Source organism: Arvicanthis niloticus, chromosome 12 (assembly GCF_011762505.2).
Source record: "Arvicanthis niloticus isolate mArvNil1 chromosome 12, mArvNil1.pat.X, whole genome shotgun sequence".
Taxonomy (NCBI): domain Eukaryota; kingdom Metazoa; phylum Chordata; class Mammalia; order Rodentia; family Muridae; genus Arvicanthis; species Arvicanthis niloticus.
Window position 1 is genome coordinate 20,879,501 of NC_047669.1, and position 12,078 is coordinate 20,891,578.

At 44.0% G+C, this 12,078-nt stretch overlaps 1 protein-coding gene across 25 annotated transcripts in view; it reads right to left on the bottom strand.

Annotated features, from left to right (window-relative positions):
* The window catches only part of Kalrn (kalirin RhoGEF kinase), a 592,635-nt gene that overhangs the window by 262,422 nt on the left and 318,135 nt on the right, over positions 1 to 12,078 (bottom strand). For all 25 annotated transcript variants that reach the window (XM_076942866.1, XM_076942849.1, XM_076942848.1 and 22 more), the window contains exon 14: positions 6,230 to 6,425. In XM_076942866.1, the coding sequence (XP_076798981.1) occupies positions 6,230 to 6,425 (196 nt within the window). The remainder of the gene's footprint in view (positions 1 to 6,229; positions 6,426 to 12,078) is intronic.

Below are 12,078 nucleotides of genomic sequence, written 5' to 3' on the forward strand. Positions count from 1 at the left end.
TTGAGAACCCCAAGACCCAGGCTGTGCAATTCTCTGTGTCTTGCTTGCTATTGTCTTATATAATGTGGACAGAGACTACAGGGATGAAGAGGATGCCTACTCCAACCCTCAATTACAGGGGGAGGGATTGAAAGGAACACGTAGACTTATCCTGGCCACACCTACAGGAACCCATTCCACACTCTTCCTTCCTCTGCTCCTAATCACACTAGTGCGAGTTCTAGTTAAAGCCCTACCAGCTGGACGGTCTCCAGACATCACCACTGAGTAGAGTTTGCTTTTGCCCTCAATTTAATGATAGACCTACCTGTCCTGCTGAGGGACAGTAATAATGTTCCTAACAATAAAAATTACTCCCAGTAATAAGGCAGAAAGACAAGATTGTCTTTTTCTCCCCTCAACAAAGAGTGAATGTATTCCTCTTTAATTTTTTTTTTTTTTGAGATTTCTTTTCAGTGTCCCCCTATAGGGAACTGGCCCAGTTCCCTCTCATGGATGACTTCTTATATCTCACATTGTCACTGGAATGTAGGCTCTCTGATGCTGGGGCCATGTTTGTTCCACTCACCACTGCCTCTTCCCCTGTTCTCAGCTCGTATTGCTCATTCATTACTCTGACCACTGAGCAAGCAGGCCTCTTTGGGGGCAAAGTAGGTTTGTGCAGAATAGTGGAGAGCTCTGAGGAGGGACAGGCTTAGCTTTGAGGCTATGCTCTGAAACCTGTTAATGGTAACAGTCTTGGATCTATACCTTTCCCCAAGCCCTGCTCTCCTCATCTGTAGAATGGGAATCATAACCTATGGCTGCTGTAAGGACCAGGTATGTATGGTATATATGGTATCTGGCATTTTGTCAGCTCCAAATACTCTTTTTCCAAATAGTTCTTTTTTCTTGAGGGAAATTAATGAGAATGTAGTGCTGATTACTAATGAAACTGCTAAGTGTCTTATAAATATGAAATCTAGTGACACTTATGTACTTATTCAATGTACACTGTTATAAATTATGATGGTCTGAATGTTACTAGATTGACGCTGTCAACATGGTTTACACTGGATTTCAACCTTTGAAAAATCACTGTGTCCTGTGAACACCACAGACGCAGAATCTCCAGCTGGGTGGGACTTGGCCATTAGATACTCTTAAAGCTTCTGAGGAGAGTCTAACAACAACCAGGCTTCATAACCACCATACAAGATGGCAGAGGCCACAGCCCAAGAAGCAGGCATTCTTTTTCTGTAATGAGTTGTAGAGCACTCAGCATTCTTGTGTGTGTGTGTGTGTGTGTGTGTGTGTGTGTGTGTGTCTCAAAGTCACAGCTAACACCACATGACACTTCAGTTTCTTAGGCTTTTAGATCATGGTGCCACTTTATTATTTTGATTTTCTCAAGGTGCTAGAATTGGACCCAGGACTGAGGGTGTGTCCTGCCACTGAGTAACGCTTTTAGCCTCCACTATCATTTTAATTTCCTCAAGGAAAAAGAGAGCCATTAGGGGCCATTGTTGAGCATTTCTGGCTATGTTGCCAGACCTAGAAGGTTTTCGGCTGTTTCTGTCCTTAAATACTTTGTTTGCCATAGAGAGAGAACATCTTCTCTCTTTTCTCCACCTCTACCATTCATCTTTTTGTGCCATTTTGTCTGTAAAAACCAAGGTAAGAAAGTGCAGTCATTTAGCCAGGTTCTTAGGTCGATGTTGACTACTCTGGCTATACCTCAGAAGTCCTTAAGGACAGCCTCAGCTCAAACCAGGCCAATTAAGGATAGCTCCCTGAGCAATGAGGCCAGGCACTGGTGTTTTAAAAAATGTTCCCTAGGTGGTTCTCAATGTGTAGCTCTATTGTGAAGTGTTGACTTACACCATGGTATTGTGAAGCGTTAGTGAGCACTGGCTTACATCACGGTATTGTGAAGCGTTAGTGAACACTGGCTTACATCACAGTATTGTGAAGCGTTAGTGAGCACTGGCTTACATCACAGTATTGTGAAGCGTTAGTGAGCACTGGCTTACATCACAGTATTGTGAAGCGTTAGTGAGCACTGGCTTACATCACGGTATTGTGAAGCGTTAGTGAGCACTGGCTTACATCATGCTTCTCTTCTCTCAGCCCCAATAGTCCACATCCCTGCTAAACCCAGAGTAGCTTTCATTCTGAAAAAGCACAGGCTTTGCATTTTCTTTCCATTTATGTCACAAGTAAAATTAGTTTCTGTCTATTATTTTTTCCTTCATCTGTCCCACCCACAGTGATGTTTAATTTAGCAAATGTCAGTATTGAGAACTTGCTATGCATAAGGCATAAGCATTGTGCTAGAGACTGCTGTGTAGGAGACCTCACTCACATTGCTGAAGAAGCTTCTGAAGCCAGGTAACCCCAATGGGATGCTCTATGGGCTAGAATACAAACATAACACTGGATGCATTATCCTCACTGGACCTCTTCCATGCTCATGTACGATCCACTGCATCTTCATGGGTACCTCAAGTGGTAGGTTGCTCTTTCTCAGAGACCGGTGAGGCTTTGAGGAGATTGGGTGACATGTTCCAGGACACCCAGGTGGTAAGAATGACTGGGATTCACCCCAGTATCTCCTCTTGTGCTCTCAGCGGCACGATCGAGGAGGGTGTCTGCAAGCATAGTTCATTTAAGCATGTATTTACATATCAGACCCTGGTGGTGCAGGCATGGAAGCTCTGATATTCTGGAGGCAGAGACAAGAGGAGAGCAGCTTGCCTGGGCTTGCCTGGGCTACAGAGTGGGTTAAAGGACAGCCTGTGAAACTTAGTAAAAACTGATCCCTAAATAAAAACTAAAACTAAATGAGGTAGAACACTTACCCAGCAAGTGTGAGACCTTGGCTTCAATCCTCACTACCACTAGCAGGATTTTCAACTGCTGAGGCTGATAGTCCCGGTAGGAACAGCAAATTATAAGCATTCTTGCCACAGACTTAATGATTGTGTGTGTGTGTGTGTGTGTGTGCGTGTGCGTGTGCGTGTGCGTGTGTGTGTGTTTAGAGGCTGTAGGTTGATATCTATAATTTTCCCTTTTTTTTTTTTTTTTTGAGAAAAGGCTCTTCCTTGGATCCCTGAGGCTCAATGACTGGCTAAACTGGTTGCAACTGAGCCATGGACACTTACCTATCTCCCCACCTCCCTGTCCTGCCCAGTGTTGAGATTACAGAAGTGTGAAGTGTCTACTGTGCTCAGGGATCCAAACTCAGGTTCACTTGCTTGTGTGGCAAGTGCTTTATCCACTGAGGCATCTCTTTAACCTTCCACAAATAACTTTTCAAACTTAAAAATGTTGCATAAGAAGGGACGTTGGGGCTTTTGACCACAAACGCAGTATATCCGTAAGTCCTATAGTTCTTGCCTTAGTGCTAAGGTCAAATGTCACAGTTTGCTGGATACAGGACCTGGGATGAAGTCAGTAGGACAGGAAGTAGTAGGAAGCTGAATCATGGCAAACGAGAGCTGGAAGGAATTTGTAAATGGAGTCTATAGGGTGGACTAGACAGAAAAGACTGAGATCTAATGAAGAAGAAATCGGGACGTCCGAACCAGGCTGCTCACTGGCAACAGATCTGGATGTGAAATCCAGAGAGTGTTTCCTAACAGCAAAATCTACCGCAGCCCACCAGAGGCTCAAGCAGACAGGCTGTAGTGAGGAAAGGATGGGAAGTGGGTGGGAACTGTGCCTGTTTCCTAATTCCCAAGGTGGATGCTGACTCACTCCAAGGCTTTTGCTTCGGATGCACTGGAGGCTTCAGAAAGACATGGCGCAATGTTATGAACATTCACACCTGAAAATAAGCAGTTGCAAATTCTCTAGTTTTATGAACTACTAAAAATAATCAGCCTTGATTAATTTGGCAGAGAGGGAGGAAAGTCTTAATTTTGATAATAGTCCTTATTTTCCAGTACAATTATTTACTTCACCTTTACTCAAAATACAGCTCATTAAACAAATATTATATGACTCGAACACTGTGTCCTGCTCTGGATCCACCACCAGTCTCTACCATTCCCCCAGGTCAAGTGTGATCTAACCGACCCAATCTCCTGTTGTACCCTCAGGGTTGAATACACAGATGCTTCCCTGCAGAGCAGGGCAGAGACAGATAGTGAGGCTATATCCTCCCTAAAACCCATGGACTCATCTCCCTTTAAGTCTCACAGGCTCTGCCAGACTGAACAGCTAGCTATGGTAGGCGGAGGGGAACAGCCAGTCTTAGTAGAGAGGGCTGAGGAGGCCAACCAAATCTCTTTCAACAAAGCTCCTATCTAGAACAGGATGTTGTGGGGGTGGGTAGCCCATCTGCTTGGGGGTATTTTCACCCACTCAGACCTCCTGGTTAAGATGGATGCCAAGCACAGCAAACCTCCAGTCATGAGCAGTCCTTGGAGATTGCCAGCTCCTGGCCGTCTTTCTGCTACCATGGGTATTTGGATCCTGGCATAGAAGTTGGCTTGCCAAAGGTCATGTCAGCACACATATCCATTTGGAGACACGTCCAGAAGGATGAAGGCAAGCATCTGAGTTGCTCCGCCCAGCCTTTCTTGTAGTTACTCTGTACCTCAACACTCCCATCCTAGCTAGATGGCCAGCTGGAGAGAGCATCATCAAAGCTAAACTAACCCCTGAGCTCAGATGAAATGCTCAACCAGAGAAAAGGGATCCTTGTTCCTGTGTTCCCTACTCTTCCTTTCCTGAGCAGGGCCTGAAAAGATCCAGCTATGTCAGACACTGCATCTCAGATTGCAGGGAACACAGTCTACCTAGAGATTTTGTTAGCACGTAGACTCAAACTTACATTCCCAAACACCCGGACAGGAGCCTGAGCACTGCCGCTCTGAAGAGTACCCAGTAAGAGAGTAGGCCTTCTTAGGCTGGTTAGCACGTGGGCTGCACACTTAGAATGACCTGTGTCTCACACACAACTGCATCCTGTTTGTGACATAGATGGGCCATGGAAAACTTCGCTGACAAAAGTGAACAGAACTCACTGGGGTCTCCCCTCTTTGTTCTGAAGTGATGTTCATTTGAATGGCATACAATACTTACTTTTCTGACCTCCAGAATAAACACAGTATTGTAAAGTTCAGTAGGGCTTTCAGCAGCCCCTGACAATCCCGTTTAATGTTCACCATCAACAGGTGCATGGCCCAACTGTGCCTTAAAGAGGTGAGAGCCTCAGCCCAGCTACTTCAACCTGGAGAGCAAGACCTTGCCAACAGACCATGGGTACGGCTGGCCATGGGTATGGCTGACCAGGAGAGAGAAGGATGGGCTCTAGCATTGCACAGGTCTAAATAAAGGATGTGTGCTTTCTTTTCCTGACCAGCAGTCTTCCTGAGTTGCTTTGCCTCTCTCTAGTTCCAGAAAATATTGCTGCCTTAGAGAGTGGCAGTAAAGAAACCACATATTTATGGAAAACATATCAAATAAATCTTGAGCAGAAAAAAAGTAATAAAATGCCATGTTTTCCTAGGAAGTTATAAAATCACACAATCTCCCATAAACTTTTATCAGCACTGCTTAAACTCATATACAGACCAGTGATTTAAGGTAAGAACAAAACTGGAAGATTCTGGGAAGTGTAAGCCAGAGATCAGGAAACCGCCTGCGAGTAGCAGAAGGAGCAAGAACCAAAACACAGGTGGGAGAGTGGCACGGGAACTCGCTGCCCACGCAGCACAACTCTGGGAGCCTCAGACTGCTCTCAGTCTGCTTCCAAACGAGCACTTCTGAAAGCCTGCACTAGCTTCCATCATTGGTTCTCAAGCCTCAGGACCCATAGACTCTGGCTCCAGTCTCATCTTTCCCACAGCCTCAACCGGACAACCACAAGTTATTTCAGTTCTTGAGGTTTTGTTTCCTCTTTAAAACAACAGTGAGGGCTGGAGAAATGAGGGCTGGAGAGATGGCTCAGCAGTTAAGAGCACTGGCTGCTCTTCCAGAGGTCCTGAGTTCAATTCCCAGCAACCACATGGTGGCTCACAACCATCTGTTATGAGATCTGATGCCCTCTTCTAGTGTGTCTGAAGAGAACTACAGTGTACTCACATACATTAAATAAATAAGTATTTTTTAAAAAGAAAAAAAAAAAAACAATGGCGAACCTTTCTACTCTTTGTATCTGCAGGGGTGGATTGAACGGTGTGGAAGTTGGGGCACATTGCTTCCATCATCTCTCCTGCCAGGAGGATGAAAAGCCACTCACCCGAGGCTTGCACTTCCATGATATACTGGTGCAGGTCCTGGCCCTGCTGGATGACCTCAAATGTCATGTTGTTCATGGCAAGCTTCCGCTCCGTATGGCGCTGTAGCCGCTGCTCTGCCAGGGTCAGATCCTCGGTGTTGAAGTCGTTCATCTGCCGGAGCAAGTCCTCATTCCAGGCATCCAGCTCTGCGGTGACCTGTGAGAAGTACCACCATCAGCTGGGGCTTGCTGGGTGCACAGGACGCTGCTAGATTGCAGCTCCCGGCTGAAACCTTACCAACTAACCCACCCCTCGCTGTAGTCTTTGACTTAAACTATAACCGCATACAAACAGCTTTTAAACTTTTCTTCTTTAAATTAGCAATTTCAATGTCTATAGCAACAGCAAAGGAATGGCTGCAAACATTCATGTACCGAGTTAATGAAGTTTATAAAGTTTTGGTGTATTCATCTCATTGTGATCCTCACTATGACCCACGGAGGCAGGCAGGATGGAGATCTCCAGGTCTGCCTTCTAGAAGAGGAAACTGGCCTCACTCAGACAGATGGAGGGCTGCGGCTGAAGTTTGCCTCGATAGTGAGGGACACAGTTGCTTGGTTCTCCTGTCTGCAAAGAGTTCACCTATCACCTTGTAACTGTTACTGTAAAAATACTTCATAATTGAAGGAACCTTCAGAGCTAAGTAGTTAGTTTGCTTCAGAAGCCAAAACTGGAAGCCAGAGAAGCCTGGAGAACAACTTGGGGCTTCATCATCAGTTGAAGAGCTAGTGCATACTAAAGGCGGGGCTTCCCTTCCGGTTCTTGTGTTCCACTGTGCTAGATTCTCTCTTCATTACAAAGATTACTTCATTACCAAACGAAGTGTAAATGTGTAATAGTCTGCTAGAACAGTGGTTCTCAACCTGTGGGTCTCAACCCCTTTGGAGCAGGGGCTTGACGACTCTTTCATAGGGGTCATTAAGACCCATTAGAAAACACAGATGTTCACATTAAGATTTATAACAGTAGCAAAATTACAGTTATGAAGTAGCAACGAAGATAATTTTATTTGGGGATAATTTTTTAAAGATTTGTTTGTTTGTTTGTTTGTTTGTTTGTTTGTTTGTATGTACAGTGTTCTGCCTGCATGCCAGAAGAGGGCACCAGACCTTACAGATGGTTGTGAGCCACCATATGGTTGCTGGGAATTGGGCTCAGGACTTCTGGGAGAGCAGTCCAGTACTCTCAACTTCTGAGCCATCTCTCCAACCTCCATTTGGGGATAATTTTATGGTTGGGGGTTACCACAACATGAGATAATATATTAAAGGGTCACAGCATTAGAGAGGTTGAGAGCCAGTGATCTTGGAAATCAAGCAGATTATAATCTACAGAAAGCAGTGATATCATAAAGTATGGGGCATGTAATAAATAAAGGCCTGGGCTGATGGGGACTAGCTGGTTCATTCTCCACACCTTAGCTCAAGCGATTTCACCTGAATCTGCCTCTGGTCCTCTGCTAACTGAGGCCAAGCCTCTGCCCTCTTTACATTCTCCACAATGACCCACAGAGGAGGAACACCAAAGCACTGAATTACATTATTCCCTGAATAATGTTTCTATTAAGTCTTCTTGTGTCGTACCCAGAGCCAGTGAAGGCAAGAGCTTGTATGTGGCCATCTCTTCTGAGGAGTGTAAATGGAAGTCTCTCTGGCTCATACATTTGCATCATGACTTAGCAGTCTGAGCACATACCCCAGAGCCCCAGTTTAGTGGTTTTCAGTACTCTGGGTCTATCCCAGCTGACAGGTGCCATCCTCTTTCTAGTGACCAAATGCAAATTGTTCTAAAGTTATCAGAGGACACCAGGAAGTAGAAGCCAGCTAGAGGCAGAAGACGTGCCCTTGTATCCAAGCTATGGCCGGGCAGACTGGGTTGGAACAGCAAAGCAGTCCTTTTCCGGGCTGCTTGTCTGGGTCACAGGATTCTACTTATGTCTAAGGGGAAGATCTTTCTCCCAGCAAAACAGAAACAGATAAAAGCACAGTAGGTGTCTTTGAAGTGGAGACTCAGAGCTACAGAGTTCCTCCCTCACTCCTCCCTGGGTTCTCCCCTCATGCTCCAGATCTTTCCAGGTCAACCCAGGGAGCTGCTGAGCTCAGCAGGGAAACCCAGTATCTACTCATTGTGGAGGAGACCTGGAAACCAGCAGGTTAGCAGGAAAACAGATTTCTATTAGATCCTTGTTTTTGAGGGACACTTTACTTCCCAACACTAGAGAGGGGTTAAACAGAAAATAGGAGATACCTCATTTTATAATAAGAGAATTTATAGAATGAACATGTTGTTATAAAAGAGGCATAGAAGTAGACTTTTTCTTTCTATAATTTTAGAAATTAGAATATGATTTACATGTAATGCACATATTTTGAGCACTTAGTTTTGACAGTTCCATACATTTGGGTGTACAGTCATCACCCAAAACAAAATACACACCCATCACCTCAAGGAGCTCATCCGTGATCCTTTCCAGTCAGTTGTTCCCTCCTTGCACGAGAAGACACTTTTAGATTTCCATCAGAGATATAGCTCTGCCTAGTTTTGAATTTTTTTATGACTGAAATCATAGAGTATTATATGTTCCACTGTCTGGCCTCATGTTCAGCATGTTATATTATAGGCATTGTAGTTATATATGAGTAGTTCATTCCTTGACATAGAAGAATGGAAGCCCTTGTCCAGATGGTTCACAACTTACTTAGCCTCTCTCCTGCCGACTGTTGTGTGGCTATTATGAATAAGGCTGATGTGAGAACTCTCATACCACTCTTTCTGTGGGCACAGCTTTTTGCTAGTGTTGAGCAGAAGAGGTCCATGTTTCTAAGCAACTGGCAGAGTTCTCCAAGGGGATGATAAGCTGTGATGTTACAACGTATGGACGTTCCAGTTGCTCTACACTCTCACCATCTTCTGTCATTACTGTCTAACTTTCATGGTATTACGACATGGGGAGTGATACTTCATTGCAGTTTTAAGTGTATCTACCTCGTGGTGATTGATGCGATAATATTTTTATATGCTCTGCTGGCTGGCTGTATATCTACCTTTATAAAATGGTTTTTCTTTTTCTTTCTTTTTTTGGTCAGTGTTTGTTTTTCTGAGACAGAATGTTGCTATGTAGCTGGCCTTAAGTTTAAGTCATAGCATAATTTAAGGCTGACCTTAAACTCAAAAAGCATCCACCTCCAACTAAATGCTGGGATTACAGAAGTACACTACTGTATCCAGCCGACGAAGTTTCTTCTGATTACATATTTTTAAGTGTCCTTAATAGGTCTGGATATAAATTGCTTTTGAGATAATCTACTGAAGTAGTCAGAACCTAACTTCAGGTCTTCTCCTTGTGGGAACATACAGGAAATTAGAACAAAACTAAAACCATAGTATGAATGGGAGGGAGGTCTTTTATTTCAGCCTTAGCTTTTGTTTTTATAAAATTGACCCTACAGTGGTTCTTTTTTTGTCACAGGAAGATTCCAGATAAGTTCTAAGACCAGGGGTCTTTGACATGGAAAGCTTTGTGCCAGCTGGTGATCCCCAGAAGCTGGCTTTAGGCTGGAGGGAGATGCTCAGAGGTTGGAAACCAAAAGTAAAGTATGTCTAGTCACCTGTGTGAAGTGTCTTCTACACTCTGCCTCCTGTCTGCTTAACCCCAACCATCCTTTTTGATTGACAAAGGTAAGATGAAGCTCAAGTCTGCTGTGTGACCTGAAGAACAAGGGCTTTCAGAGCCTGCGGTTGAACATCTGACTCCATAGGCTAACTCCCGGGACTGGTATCTGATTCACTCCCTTTCCTAGTTTTCTGAAACATGGTCAGCCAGAGCGGTCAGTTAGTGTGACTTGTATGTACTCAATGCTCCCTGGAGATGAAATTAAGTCTCTGGAGCATCCTTTCCCTAGGGTCATTTCCACTTTCTTTCTAGGGTAGAAGGCTGGCATATGACAGGGGCTCATTTTGTTTCTCTCTCTTTTTTAATGGCTTCTAACCTCCCCCTACCTTACTGCCAATGAGCAAGGCTGGCTTTCCAGCTGTACCTTAAGCTTTTCCATGGAGAATCAGCTGGTTTAAGGCTGATTTTGAGAGTGAGTTCAGCTCTACCACCACCTGCTGGGGACCATGTTCTGAAATGACCTCATCTGCCTCCCAATCTGCTCAAGTCCTGACCATTTCTCAGAACATACTCTCCACTACAAAGAGCTTTACATTGTGCCAGGGCCAGAGGCTATTCTCTGGCTCAACCGAAGACATAGGGGGTAGGGTTGGCGTGAGGGTATGAGTGTATCTGCTCTCATAGAGATAAGACTGTGGGAACTAGAGCCTGCACCAGAATGAACTTGGTGATTTAATTGCATTTGGAGAGAATTTGGTCAAGCTTGAAGCAGACCCTGAACCAAATGTGAGAGGAAATAGATGGTCCCCAAGTGCGCTCAGCTTTCTGTTGGCCTACTTTTTTTTTTTTTCTTCTACTCAATTAGCTCTTCATCAACTCTCAGACTGCTCAGGGACCCTGGTGGCTCTAGGGCCTCTGTCTTACCTACTCTCCTGATTTAGAGTTTTAGATCAGGATGGCTAAGCCCAGTGTGTGGCTAAAGAATGAAGCCTTTTTCAAGGGCCCTGAAGAACAATGACCTCTTTGAAAAATATTTTGGAAAGAATATTGTTCTAACAATTGCCTGTTTTAAAGACACCAGAAAGGAAATTAGATAAATAGCTAAAACTTTATTTATTAGAGAAGATTAAAAAGTAAGAAAAAAAAGCCTAAGAATTTCCTACCAGAAGAGATTCACCAAAATCAACTGGTGGACAGAAGTCGTAGTCAGACAGCCCTTCTCATGGGCTCCTCCCATTTCTAGACTTCCTAAGGTATTTAGGTCTGGAGAACTTGTTAGCCCAAGTATTTTATTTGGTGCCTTCTAAATTAAAATGTGTCTTCCTCTTTTCTTCTCCTTCCTTTCTTTACTCCTTTCCTTTAAAAATAATCACAAATCGGTGTGGTGGCTTGGGTGAAAACAGCCCCCATAAGCTCACATACTTGAATGCTAGGTTCCCAGTGTGAGGGTCATTCCTACTTATCTCCTTCTGCCTCCTGCTTATGGATCAGGATGCAAGTTCTCAGCTACTGTTCTTGTGCAAGCCTGCCTCTCTACCTGCAACCATGCTCCCCACCATGACAGTCATGGACTAAGCCTCTGAAACTGTAAGTCCCAATAAACTGTTTCTTCTACAAGTTGCCTTGGTAACGGTATCTTAGCACACCAACAGAAAAGTAACTAAGAAAAAAAATATATATTTACTTGAACTTTTCAAGTTATTGTGTTCTTTGAGTGGATCAATAAATTAATTGTTTGTGACCTTGTATAAAAATGAACTTACCACTTTAAAACGGTAAGCTCGCCATTTTACAGTAGGGCATTTTTGTAGGCCAATGGAAAATACTTAGCTTTCAATTTTCTCATTTTAAGAAATATCAAATCTCTGTCCTGAGGGATTTTTCCACCATGTATTGGTTACTCATTGTGTACACGGCAGAGCTTGAGGGCTGGACATTCCTTTCTTCTGGGCAAGCTACATTCTTAGCCATGTGGTTCATGCCTGTCCAGTACTACTGCACCCTTATCAGAATACAAAGGCACACAGGTTTGAACCTTGATGAGACTTGCTTTAAAAAAAAAAAAAAAAGACAGATGAGATTATCTGTGCTGAGACCCACAGCTCCAGACCTGCCTGACAACTGCAGAAAGACCTGAAAATGTCTAGCAGAGATCTCTGATAACGTACTGAAAATGGTGATTTTCCAGAAAACTCA